We start from the raw sequence: 12,331 nt of genomic DNA on the forward strand, positions 1-12,331 counted from the left end.
GTATCCATACATTAACAGTATCCATACATTACCAATATCCATATATGAATAGTATCCATACATTAACGGTATCCATATATAAAGAGTATCCATTTCTTCATTTTTGAAAGTTAACATTCTTTTCTTTGGATATTGTTTTTCAAACACTTTTTATACTTCTTTTTCAAATCATTTGTAGCATTACTTGTTTTAACTTAAAATGCAAAACATTTTTTTGTAATTAAAAAAGGAATAAGAATTCGCCAATTTAAGGTAAATATTTGTAAGTTAAGTTTTTTTGTTTAATAAAAAAGTGAATTGAATATTTTTAAAAGAAAAAAATGGGATATTTTCTTATACTCTGGTTGGTGCTATACCTGCCTTTTACATTGGCCCAGTCCCAGCAGGTTAAAGGTAACATTGAAATAAGAATAGAATAGACAAAATACAAGATTAAACTAGATACAAATACAAGGATAGGATAGAATAAAAGAAGATACAAGGATAGAATATAGATTATACAAGGATAGAATATAGATTATATAAGGAAAGTATATAGAAGATACAAGGATAGTATATAGAAGATACAAGGATAGAATATAGAAGATCCATGGATAGAATATAGAAGACACAAGGATAGAATATAGAAGATACAAGGATAGAATATAGAAGATACAAGGATAGAATACAGAAGATACAAGGATAGAATATAGAAGAAACAAGGATAGAATATAGATGTTACAAGGATATAATATAGAAGATCCAAGGATAGAATATAGAAGATACAAGGATTGAATATAGAAGATACAAGGATAGTATATAGAAGATACAAGGAAAGAATATAGAAGAATAAAGGATAGTATATAGAAGATACAAGGACTGAATATAGAAGATACAAGGATAGAATATAGAAGTTACAAGGATAGAATATAGAAGTTTAAAGGATAGAATATAGAAGATACAAGGAAAGAATACAAAAGAATAAGGGATGGTATATATAGGATACAAGGATTGAATATAGAAGATACAAGGATAGAATATAGAAAAATAAAGGATAGAATATAGAAGATACAAGGATAGAATATAGAAGATACAAGGATAGAATATAGAAGATACAAGGATAGAATATAGAAGTTACAAGGATAGAATATAGAAGATACAAGGAAAGAATACAAAAGAAAAAAGGATGGTATATATAGGTTATAAGGATTGAATATAGAAGATACAAGCATAGAATATAGAAAAATAAAGGATAGAATATAGAAGAATTCAGGATAGAATGTAGATGATACAATTGGATAGAATATAGAAGATACAAGGAAAGAATGTAGAAGATACAAGGAAAGAATATAGAAGATATAAGGAAAGAATATAGAAGATACAAGGAAAGAATATAGAAGATATAAGGAAAGAATATAGAAGAATAAAGGATTGAATAAAGAAGATACAAGGATAGAATATATAAGATACATGGATGTTTTATATACATGTTTTATAGAGTAATTTGATTAATTCCCATGATTTAAGCTAACTATGTAAAATATTCAGTTGAAACGCTGTTTCCCTGCTACACTAAGTGTGATCGATTTTTGATATTTTTGAATTTTTGAGCATAGCATCTCAGAAACCCCAAAAAGTCACCTGTAAAAAAATATCTTCTAAACACAAAAAATTGGTAGCAATTGATGCGCTTTGAGCCGGTGAATCCCATTGTTTTTGTTTCAATATTTTTTAAATTGTTTAATGTATGGCATTGCATTAGTGAATTATTCAACCTTAAACTTCATTAAAACAGTTTCCAAAACTTTTTCTACCGTCCGGCATCCATCCATATATTGTTAGTGTCACTAACTGGTGTTGTATTTACATATGTAAGACTTTAATGTATTCTGCATATGTAAGACTTTAATGTAATTCTGGTACCAATTGTTCCGATTTTCCGGAAAATTTCCGGAACAATATTCCGGAACGTTCCGGAAATTTCCGGAACCTTTTCCATAATGGAAATGGAAAAAATTTCCAGATCATTTCCGTACGTAAACCGTAACCTGGAATTCCGGTGGAAACCCTACTCACAATACAATTTTAACAGAAAAAAATTATGAATGATCGTTAATGTTTAGAAGTATGTGGTGTCCCAATGGCTTCTTGTCCTTCTAAGATTGATTTCAGGTAGGGTTTCCAGCTAAAAGAAAAGTTGTTAGGCGAAACTTTTTTTTTTTCGTGATAATTTTTTCATTTCATTCGCTCACGAAAAATGCAAAAATGTTCGCTTTTTCACAAAATTTTGCTTTAATCTGTTTTTTGAAACTTTTGTGAAAAAAATAATGTGAAAAATTTGCAAAAAATAATGCAAACATTTGGCGAAAAAAAGCGAAAAATAATGCAAAAATTTGACGAAAAAATCCGTAAATTTCAGGAAAAATAGAAATTATGCAAAAAAACAAAAATTTCGCAAAAAATACAGAAGTTTTAAAAACAAAAGCAAAATTTTAGCAAAAAAGTTGCGAAAATTCTTCAAAAAATCCTAAATTTTGAGAATACAAGACTATTTTTGTGGAAGGATTTATCTGCGAGCCCAAAATATAAAAGGATATTTAAGACGAATAGGAGACATCAGACAATTCATAAATTTGCTTGAAAATACTTTCCCGAACATTAAGATCTTTCTTCTTTAAACACAAAATAAAATCTACTATGGAAAGAACCAAAATAATTCTGAAACTTTAAAAAATAGCTTTTCTTCAAATATTGAGCTATCAGAGCAGAAAATCCCACAAGTTTTTAGAGCAATTAATTTTTGCAGCTATAAAACTCATGGTTTTCACAAAATTTTTGCATTTCGCGAAAATGTTTTTGCATTTTTGCAAAATTTTTGCATTTCGCATTTTAGTGAAATTTTGCTTTCGTTTTCGCTTCACTTATTGTTGCAAAAAAATGCGAAACTTTGCGAAAAAGTTTGCAAAATTTTAGCATTTTTTTGGCAAAACATTTTTTTCGCTGAAAACCCTAATCTCAGGGTTTCAGGAGGAGGATCCACTTGTGCAGAACACACTCCTTGGAATACAATTGTTGTCAACATCAATGCACCTCCAGGTATTAAGTTTCAGCCCCAACAGCTGACAAATTTTACTTGATGTGTAAGTAAATTAAGAGGGACAGGGAGACTTTACACAAGGGTTGATTTTACTAAAGCTAAGGCAAAGGAATACTATATTTTTGTATTCCTCATTGATCTCACTTGTCATGATCCTCATATCTGTTTAACCTGTGTATTGTTTTTGTATGTTTAACCCTTCAGTTATTCTGTTTCTATATTTCAGTGCAACCAGGTTTTAAAGGATTAGTTGTGTGGTGTGGTGGAGTACTGGTCACTCAGCATCATGTTCTTTCAGGTGAACTTTTCCTCCACATTAAAACCTTTTTTCCTTAACAAAGTCGACCCACTCAAATTAGAATTTTTTAACTCAAACTAAGCATATTTCTCAGATTTACCCAAATTCCCCAATCAAAATTTCAGGCTAATAAGTTCTGTGATTCCTCAGTTATGATCGGACATCCAAACAGCCAAAAAAAAAGAGATTTTTCCTTACATTATAGTATCCCCCGGAAATTTTGTTTCTGCGGGAAATTTGCCCAATTTTTGAAATTTTTTCCGAAAGAAAAGGGTGCTGGAAACTTCTGGTAGAATGTTACCGGTGGATACTTTCCGGTAGGGTTTCTACCGGAAGTCCGAGTTACGGTTTACATACGGAAATGATCCGGAAATTTTTTCCATTTCCATTATGGAAAAGGTTCTGGAAATCCGGAATTCCGAAATGATTTCCAGAACAATTTTTTCCGTAAGACGGAAATTTCCGGGACATTGTTCTGGAATTATGGAACATTACGGAATAGTGTTCCGGAAAATTCCGATTTAGGGAACAATTTTTCCGGAAATTTCCGGAAAAAGGTTCCGGAAAACGTTGAAGACATCTTAAACTTATGTAAAAGATAAAACCAGTAAGTAATACTATCTACAGAATAATAGAATGTGCGCTTGGTGTAGCTGTATTTAAAGTAATTACTACTGTGAATTATCATGAAAAATATAAATCCTGACTGCCATGTCTCAAAATAATTTCATCCACTGAAAATTGTGGAAAGGAAGATGACATGTATAGCAATCCTTGAGTCTAATTGATGTTGTTACAAAGCAAATAGGTTAAATAGTAACTTATAAAATCACTTTTAAATTGGTCTGTATACAGTATAGTATAATACTACGTAATTGCCGTGTCTCATGTTCATTGACCTATTTAGAGTCATAATTTAAGTCTAAAAGTTGTCCTCCTATTCCAGAGTTTTCTGGTTCTCACTCTATTTATATACTTTGCTCATCTGTTTGTTTGTCCGTTTGTATTCAATAAACGTCCAAACAGCTTAACCAACCGAGCCCAACATTTGTGAGGCAACTCACATGGCTCAAGGGAAAGTTTAAAACTAGTTAAAAATTTATGCGGGAAAAAACGTCGAAATTTATTATTTTTTTAATTCACCAGTTTAAAGCCTAGTTTCTATAAACTCTTATTTATATGCTCCATTTCATCCCATCCTGATCAAATACGGAGGGGAAGGGGGGGGTGGCATAAGCCTATCCGATGACCCTCTTGAAAAATAAAATAATGTTGTGGGGAAAGTGAAAACTGAAACTGTAAAATAGTCATGATGAACTATAGTGAAATATTTGTGAATATGTAATTGTAGAACTAAATCCGTATTAAATGTATGGCAACATAAGTTTTATCTCTTAATGTTTGAACATTGCTTTCTATGTCTAATTTTGTGTTAAAATTTCTGGTTTACAAATTGGAAACTGGAAATTTTACAGTTTAGGTTATGTAAACCGAAAAAATTTCCAGTGTACCAAATGGAAACTGGAAATTTTACGGTTTACGTTATGTAAACCAGAAAAATTTCCGGTTTACGAAATGGAAACTGGAAATTTTATGGTTTCCATTCCGTAAACCGTAAACATTCCGGTTTCCATTTGATCCGGAATTCCGGTTTAAGCAACAAATTTCTGGATCATTACATTTCCAAAATGGAATTTTTTTCCGGAAAAATGGAAACCCTTCTTTCCAGTATTATTAAATCTGAACCTTAGAATGACCCTAGCTTGTAAAGACTAAAACATGTAGTAAATTCTGCATTTCGATTTTATTAGTTTTTACGTTAGAGTATTTATACTATGAGGCAGGAGATAATGAGTTTAAAACTTTTTAATTAAAAAAGACTATTTAACTTTTCTAAATACTGAATTCAGCTAAGAAAAAAATTTTTAAAAAATTGAATTTAAATTTTCGCGTGAACTTTTTCAATGGAAATTTTTTCCGGCAAAAAACTTCTCTAGCTAAAAAATCTCCGCAATTTCTGGCTTTCGGTGGAAATTTCCAGTTCATCTTTTCTAGAAATTACAATTTCCCCTGGTGAACATTCTGGCGGAAGATTAAACACTCTACTCTACAGTCTACATACATAGATTATTAATATTATACACAAAGAAATGGTGCTATGTTTAAAGCTAAATTGAATTGGACATTTTGAACATCTAACAGGGAATTTAATTTTAAATGACCCTCCATGGAAAAATGTCAAAGCCCGTTTCACCCTTGAAACCTTTATGTAATTAATAATTTTGAAGATATAGTTCAAACATATTATAATAATAAACACTGATTAGACAAAGCTTTTAATTATTTTGTTGTGAATAGGGCATGGAAAGCGACTTAAATTTTCCTTACAGTCTCTTTAAGCAATTTCAACTTTTGTTGGAAGTGTGTAGGAAAGTAAAAAATATGAGAAATGTTTTTGTGTCAATTTTCCACAACATTTTTATTTTAAAATTATCTGATCTAACATTATTTATAGTTTGAAGCTAGGTTGCAAAATCATAGAGATTAGAAAGTCAGTGTTTTTGGCAAAAACTCAATTCCTTTATAATTAGACCTCTTTTTTATCAGCTGCCCACTGCTATTGGAAGAATGTAGATGAGTTAGGAGGAATATGTCCCAAGGAGTTTGCAAATGCAACAGCTGAGGTAAGAGTATTTTCATACTTGCAAATATTCTATTTTCTAAGTTATAGTCTCACACTTTGTGATTCACTTTTGGTTCCATAACATAAAAAGATATTTTTGGTTGGTGACATTTTTGATGGAATCAAAAGCATTATATATATTGTTTTTTCCATTTTAGTATGTAAACAGAAGGAAGTTAAAACTATTCATTAATAAGTTTAAATATCTTTTGGGAAAGTTTCCTCTTATTGATTGTTTTTAATCTTTTGAATCTTTTTCATCAAAAATTAATATCTTTATCTTTATCAACAGATTGACGATTTAAAAAAAGTACAGTAAGTCATCCTTTCCAATCCTTTTAAAAAGTATCTGTTTTGAAAAAAACACTTTTTTCTTGCTTTCTTCTAATGTTAGTTCTAGCATCAGGTTGATTTTTAGAAAATAAGGTAAAGTTAGGTAAAGACAACACATCCTTACCAACCCCTCCCCTTCTTTTCTTCCTTTTTCAATTTTAAATTTTTCTTTACTTTAAAGGTTTTTAGTCAATACAAAATTTCCCAGATTTGCCTGTTTATTAATTGATTTTAAAAAAAAATTCAATTTAACTTTGTGTTTGCATTTTTTTATCAATTTTAGCCAGTTTTACAAGGTTTCCATGGAAATTTTGGTTTTCAGTATGAAAATGGTTCAAAAAAGTTTTGGGATTCCCAAATTTTGGATCATTTCCGGACAAACTTTTTATTCCATGAACTGGGAAGTTCAAGAACATTTTTCAAAAATATTGTTCCAAAAAAAACATTTTGGATTATTGTTCCGCAAAACGCAAAGATATATCTTTTCAAATTATATGTCATAATTGAATTCATGTGAGGTTCCCAAAAAAATGAAGGTTTGTTCGATTCAGTTTCTTTTTGGACGCAAAAAAATAGACAAATAAAAATACAAGAAAACACATACAAATATGTGCTCTGATCTTTTTTTTTATAGGATTGCCAAACCATTGAATGTCCTCGAGAATGTAGTAGGAAAAGCATCTTAATTTATACCAAAACCCCTTATCAGCATAAAATTTCTTGACTTCCAAGAATTGTAATTTTAAGGAATTTTTCTGCAACACGTTTTTTTAAGGCATAGGATAAGGGTAGGGTACAGATCTAAAATTAACATTTATAAAACAGAAATTCAGACCCAACAGTTTGTATAGGAAGTGATTTAGAGAAGATTGCAAAAATAAAAAAAATGTTTAAAGAACCGCTGAACTTAGAAATTTGTTAATAAAAAAATTATTAGGGTCAAAAGGTGATTTTTTCAGGCTTCCAAAAAAACTCAGATTTTGGCCTGAAAATAAAAACCTTATTTTTGCTCTTAGTTTCCGGCCTACGTTGTTTATACACATATATCCAAAAGTGGTTATTTTCAGTCTAAAAAGGACTGATTTCAAGTGACCTTAATTATTTTATAGAGTGGCATGTACAATTAACAATGGTACCTTTAAAACCTTTGTATAATTATAAATGAATGAGCTAGTTTTTCTTCTTGACATTTTTTTCAATTGTGGTTTCAATAATACTTCACAGGCGATGTTAGGTACTTTCCCAAAAGCATTTTCCCTAGTTTTCTACGGCGCCTCAGATGGTCTAACCTAAACTTCGTGAAGTTGCTGCCTGGGAATTTGACATTTGGGAAGTTGCCACTTGGGAAATTGTCACTTGGGAAGTCGCCCTTGGGAAAAGGCCTTTTGAAAAATACCTAACACCAAAGAAATTCGTCGGAATTTGGCATTGTTCAATATAGAAAACAAAGATATATTCCTTATTGTAACTCAGATTAAGGTTTAAAGGGTACCATTGGAAATCAGACAAGCAAATATTAATATACTTGAGCAGACAATTTTTTAAACAAAATAAACTGCAAACAGCCTTTAATATCTAATACAGTGTTTGGAAGACGACACTCAAGACTATTTACGAAATGTCATGTTTTGTAAGACACCCTGTAGGACCCTATATGTAATCTTTTCAAGATTTCTGTGTGTTTCGGTCACAATAATCTTGAGTCAAAAGTCTATATGTAACTAGGGATGTTAATGTTTTAATTTAATTGAATAATCTGTAATTGACAATTGTCAATGAAGGGCTGTCGTTAACAAAATGACGATTGTTATAAAAACGGTCCTTTTGTTATGAGAACGACGACAAAAAATCAAAAACAAAATGATCGTTTTTATAAAAATCATCATTTCGTTAACAACGGCCTTTAGTTAACAACACTTTGTTAACAATCATTAACAATGACTCTTTGTTAACAATTGTTATTGACAACTATTTGTTAACGATTGTTAACGACAACTCTTTGTTAACAATCCTTAACGACTACTCTTTGTTAATGATCGTTAACAAGGATACCCTTTGTTAACGATTGTTAACAAAGAGAGGAAACTTTTTTAAAAACACAATTGTTTTCAAAAACAATTGAAAAACAAAAAATGATTGTTTAACGATCATTTTCAAAAACGATCAACAACCCTATATGTAACTTCTTTGGGCTTCTGCCTCAAGGTTATTGTGAACAAAACACACAGAAATCTTAAAAAGATGACATCTAGTAATCTATCTGTTGTTTTAATTAATCTATGCTTGTAAAGGGTCAAAAGGTGATTTTTTCAGGCTTCCAAAAAAACTCAGATTTTGGCCTGAAAATAAAAACCTTATTTTTGCTCTTAGTTTCAGGCCTACGTTGTTTATACACATATATCCAAAAGTGGTTTGTTATTTTCAGTCTAAAAAGGACTGATTTCAAGTGACCTTAATTATTTTATAGAGTGGCATGTACAATTAACAATGGTACCTTTAAAACCTTTGTATAATTATAAATGAATGAGCTTGTTTTTCTTCTTGATATTTTTTTCAATTGTGGTTTCAAGAATACTTCACAGGCAATGTTAGGTACTTTCCCAAAAGCATTTTCCCTAGTTTTCTAAAACGCCTCAGATGGTCTAACCTAACCTTCGTGAAGTTGCTGCCTGGGAATTTGACATTTGGGAAGTTGCCACTTGGGAAATTGTCACTTGGGAAGTCGCCCTTGGGAAAAGGCCTTTTGAAAAATACCTAACACCAAAGAAAATCGTCGGAATATGGCATTGTTCAATATAGAAAACAAAGATATATTCCTTATTGTAACTCAGATCAAGGTTTAAAGGGTACCATTGGAAATCAGACAAGCAAATATTCTATATATGGTCGAAAAATCAATTTATTTATTTTTTCCAGTTTCTTAAAGAAATATTTCCCATAATGTGTTAAGGGAAAATTTGCAGAATGCAAAAATCTGATTCTGTTCACAAGGCCCAGTCCTGCCCATTATAAAGTTATTAAAATTAGAATTTTAAACAAATTATTAGAGTTATTTGTCTTTCGGGCCGCATTCCACCTATTTTTAAACATTTATGTAAAGAAGATGCTTTTATCAGAGTTGGGATAGGAGCATTAACTCTCTACTTTGGTGTTACCAACAGACAAGAACCTGGTAAACCTGTTATATCAAATCTATTTAAGAAATTTCTTAAATGTGCTGAACAGAAATTTGCATTTGAAAATTTTAATAATTATTACAAAACAGAAGAAATTTACTGTTTATACTTGTTAAGCAATGCAATTCTTTTTTATTCTAAATTTGGCTTATATATTTTAGACACCATGCATGAATTTTCCAAACCCTAATCAGAACTAGTTAAAAAAGACGACATTTAATCTATGCTACAAGAATATGTATAGAAAGATGCCATAATGTCCGACCTACTATTGAATATTTCAACAAGTGTTCATGTTACCAACATATATGCTTCCAAATGCAGCGATATGAATAAAGATTAGATCACAAGGTGCAGATTTTTAACTTAAAACGATGATGAAATATAAACATAAGAGTTCACTTTCGTATGGCTTACAGTTAGACTTTGTCTGACTTTTAATTTATAATTTTTAAGTTCATTGAATGTATACTGCAATTTAAAAGATTAAGTAAAATATGAATGTCGTCATCCTTAGCTCAATTAGAATTCTAAAAAAAAATTGTATTTTTTCAGGGTTTGGACTTGTAAGATCAGTTAAAAGAATAAATATACATCCAGGTAATTAAACAAAATAAGTTGGGTTGAATCACATTTTCTTTAAATATAGTGAATGCTCATTCTTTACAATTGTATGCATAAATTAATTAAAATAACAGATACAGGGTGTCCCACAAAAAATGACAGTTGGTAAATAGTTTCTTAGTGTCTTCTTCCATAATTTTTTAAATTGTTTAATACTAAAGACAATATTAAAAATATTATAAAGGAGTCATATAATACTAAACTTAATTTAAAAGTAAAATATACTTGAGCAGACAATTTTTTAAACAAAATAAACTGCAAACAGCCTTTAATATCTAATACAGTGTTTGGAAGACGACACTCAAGACTATTTATGAACTGTCATGTTTTGTAAGACACCCTGTAGGACCCTATATGTAATCTTTTCAAGATTTCTGTGTGTTTCGGTCACAATAATCTTGAGACAAAAGACTATATGTAACTAGGGATGTTAATGTTTTAATTTAATTGAATAATCTGTAATTGACGATTGTTAACGAAGGGCCGTCGTTAACAAAATGACGATTTTTATAAAAACGGTCCTTTTGTTATGAGAACAACGACAAAAAATCAAAAAGGAAACGATCGTTTTTATAAAAATCATCATTTCGTTAACAACGGCCTTTAGTTAACAACACTTTGTTAACGATCATTAACAATGACTCTTTGTTAACAATTGTTATTGACAACTATTTGTTAACAATCGTTAACAACGACTCTTTGTTAACAAGCCTTAACAACTACTCTGTGTTAATGATCGTTAACAATGATACCCTTCGTTAACGATCGTTAACAAAGAGAGGAAACTGACCTGAGGGGCATCTGTACTTATCATTGAATAGTTTTTAAGAAAATATCAAGAAGTTTTAGCTCCCCCACAACTTTTTAACTTCATGTGAGACGACATTCAATAAACAACCATTTTTTATAAAGTTTGTCTTTTCATTAACGTCAACAAAGGGTCGTAGTTAAGGATCATCAACATAATTGTCAATAAATTTTTTTTTTCTAAAACAATCGTTTTTTCAAAAGAAATCATTATTAAAAAAAACAATCGTGTAAAAACCTGTCACAAATCGTGTTAAAAACACAATTGTTTTCAAAAACAATTGAAAAACAAAAAAAATGATTGTTTAACGATCATTTTCAAAAACGATCAACAACCCTATATGTAACTTCTTTGGGCTTCTGCCTCAAGGTTATTGTGAACGAAACACACAGAAATCTTAAAAAGATGATATCTAGTAATCTATCTGTTGTTTTAATTAATCTATGCTTGTATGTTACAGGGTGGGATAGAGGAGCTAAACTAAATAATATTTTGGAAGGTAAACTTCTTTACTTGCAAAGTGGTAAAATTTTGTACCTAAACAAATAAAATTTTTGAGAACACACTTATGTTTTATGAATGATGGTGTTGTTTAGGAAAATAATAAACAATGGATTGTTCAGAGAAATAAAAAAATTATCCTTTAAAAAAAAAATTTAAGTTTTTGAAAAGATTTTAAAAATATCAAACAAACAATTTCATTTTACAAACCATTTTACTGAACAAACATTTTTTCTGAACAAACAATTTTGCTGATCAAACGATTTTTTAGTGAGGAAACAAACGTAAAAAAATAAAAAATTAACAATAGTTTTGAGAAAAAACCAAATCAATTTTGTATTTGAACAATTGAAAAAGGGGATAAAATAGGTCGCTCACTACCCATGAAGAAAACAAAGGAAAAAAGCCAAATGCGCCCATTATTCTTACACGACAGCAGAGCTGGGATGAATTGTTTTTATTTTTATGTAATACTACACTGTAAATATTAAAACGTAATAAAAAACAAGAATTTTTGGAAAAGCCAATCACAGCAGATTTTCTTGATAAATTATCCCTAAATTTTGAATATTTTGAAAACAGCGGAAATAAAAAAAATACACATTTTTTTATTATTTTTATAAGAAAAACTGAATGCAGAACAATATTTTTAAAACTGTTAATAATGCAAGTCATTATTATTAAGAAAAAGTGGATAAAAATATAACAATTTCAGGATACATATTCGCGCCATCTCTATTTTAGAGTAGACACCACCTAGCGGCCAAATGCGGCAGCTCTCGAATCATAATTTCTGGATAAACTATTCAGATTTTTTGAATAATTTGAAAAA

At 30.0% G+C, this 12,331-nt stretch overlaps 1 protein-coding gene across 5 annotated transcripts in view; it reads left to right on the top strand.

Annotated features, from left to right (window-relative positions):
* Nucleotides 1-289: 289 nt before the first annotated feature.
* Nucleotides 290-12,331, top strand: part of LOC111716128 (uncharacterized) — a 36,541-nt gene continuing 24,499 nt past the window's right edge. For 4 of the 5 annotated variants that reach the window (XM_023491550.1, XM_023491553.1, XM_023491554.1 and 1 more), the window contains exons 1-9: nucleotides 290-393; nucleotides 2,103-2,151; nucleotides 2,999-3,075; nucleotides 3,303-3,374; nucleotides 5,982-6,058; nucleotides 7,025-7,062; nucleotides 9,507-9,562; nucleotides 10,122-10,166; nucleotides 11,459-11,497. In XM_023491550.1, coding sequence (XP_023347318.1) covers nucleotides 321-393; nucleotides 2,103-2,151; nucleotides 2,999-3,075; nucleotides 3,303-3,374; nucleotides 5,982-6,058; nucleotides 7,025-7,062; nucleotides 9,507-9,562; nucleotides 10,122-10,166; nucleotides 11,459-11,497 — 526 coding nt within the window. In that variant the 5' untranslated portion in view covers nucleotides 290-320. Of the gene's footprint in view, nucleotides 394-2,102; nucleotides 2,152-2,998; nucleotides 3,076-3,302; nucleotides 3,375-5,981; nucleotides 6,059-7,024; nucleotides 7,063-9,500; nucleotides 9,563-10,121; nucleotides 10,167-11,458; nucleotides 11,498-12,331 lie in introns of all 5 variants that reach the window. The other variant, XM_023491551.1, reaches the window with a different exon arrangement.

This window comes from Eurytemora carolleeae, unplaced genomic scaffold (assembly GCF_000591075.1).
Source record: "Eurytemora carolleeae unplaced genomic scaffold, Eaff_2.0 scaffold1970, whole genome shotgun sequence".
NCBI classification, from domain to species: Eukaryota; Metazoa; Arthropoda; class Copepoda; order Calanoida; family Temoridae; genus Eurytemora; species Eurytemora carolleeae.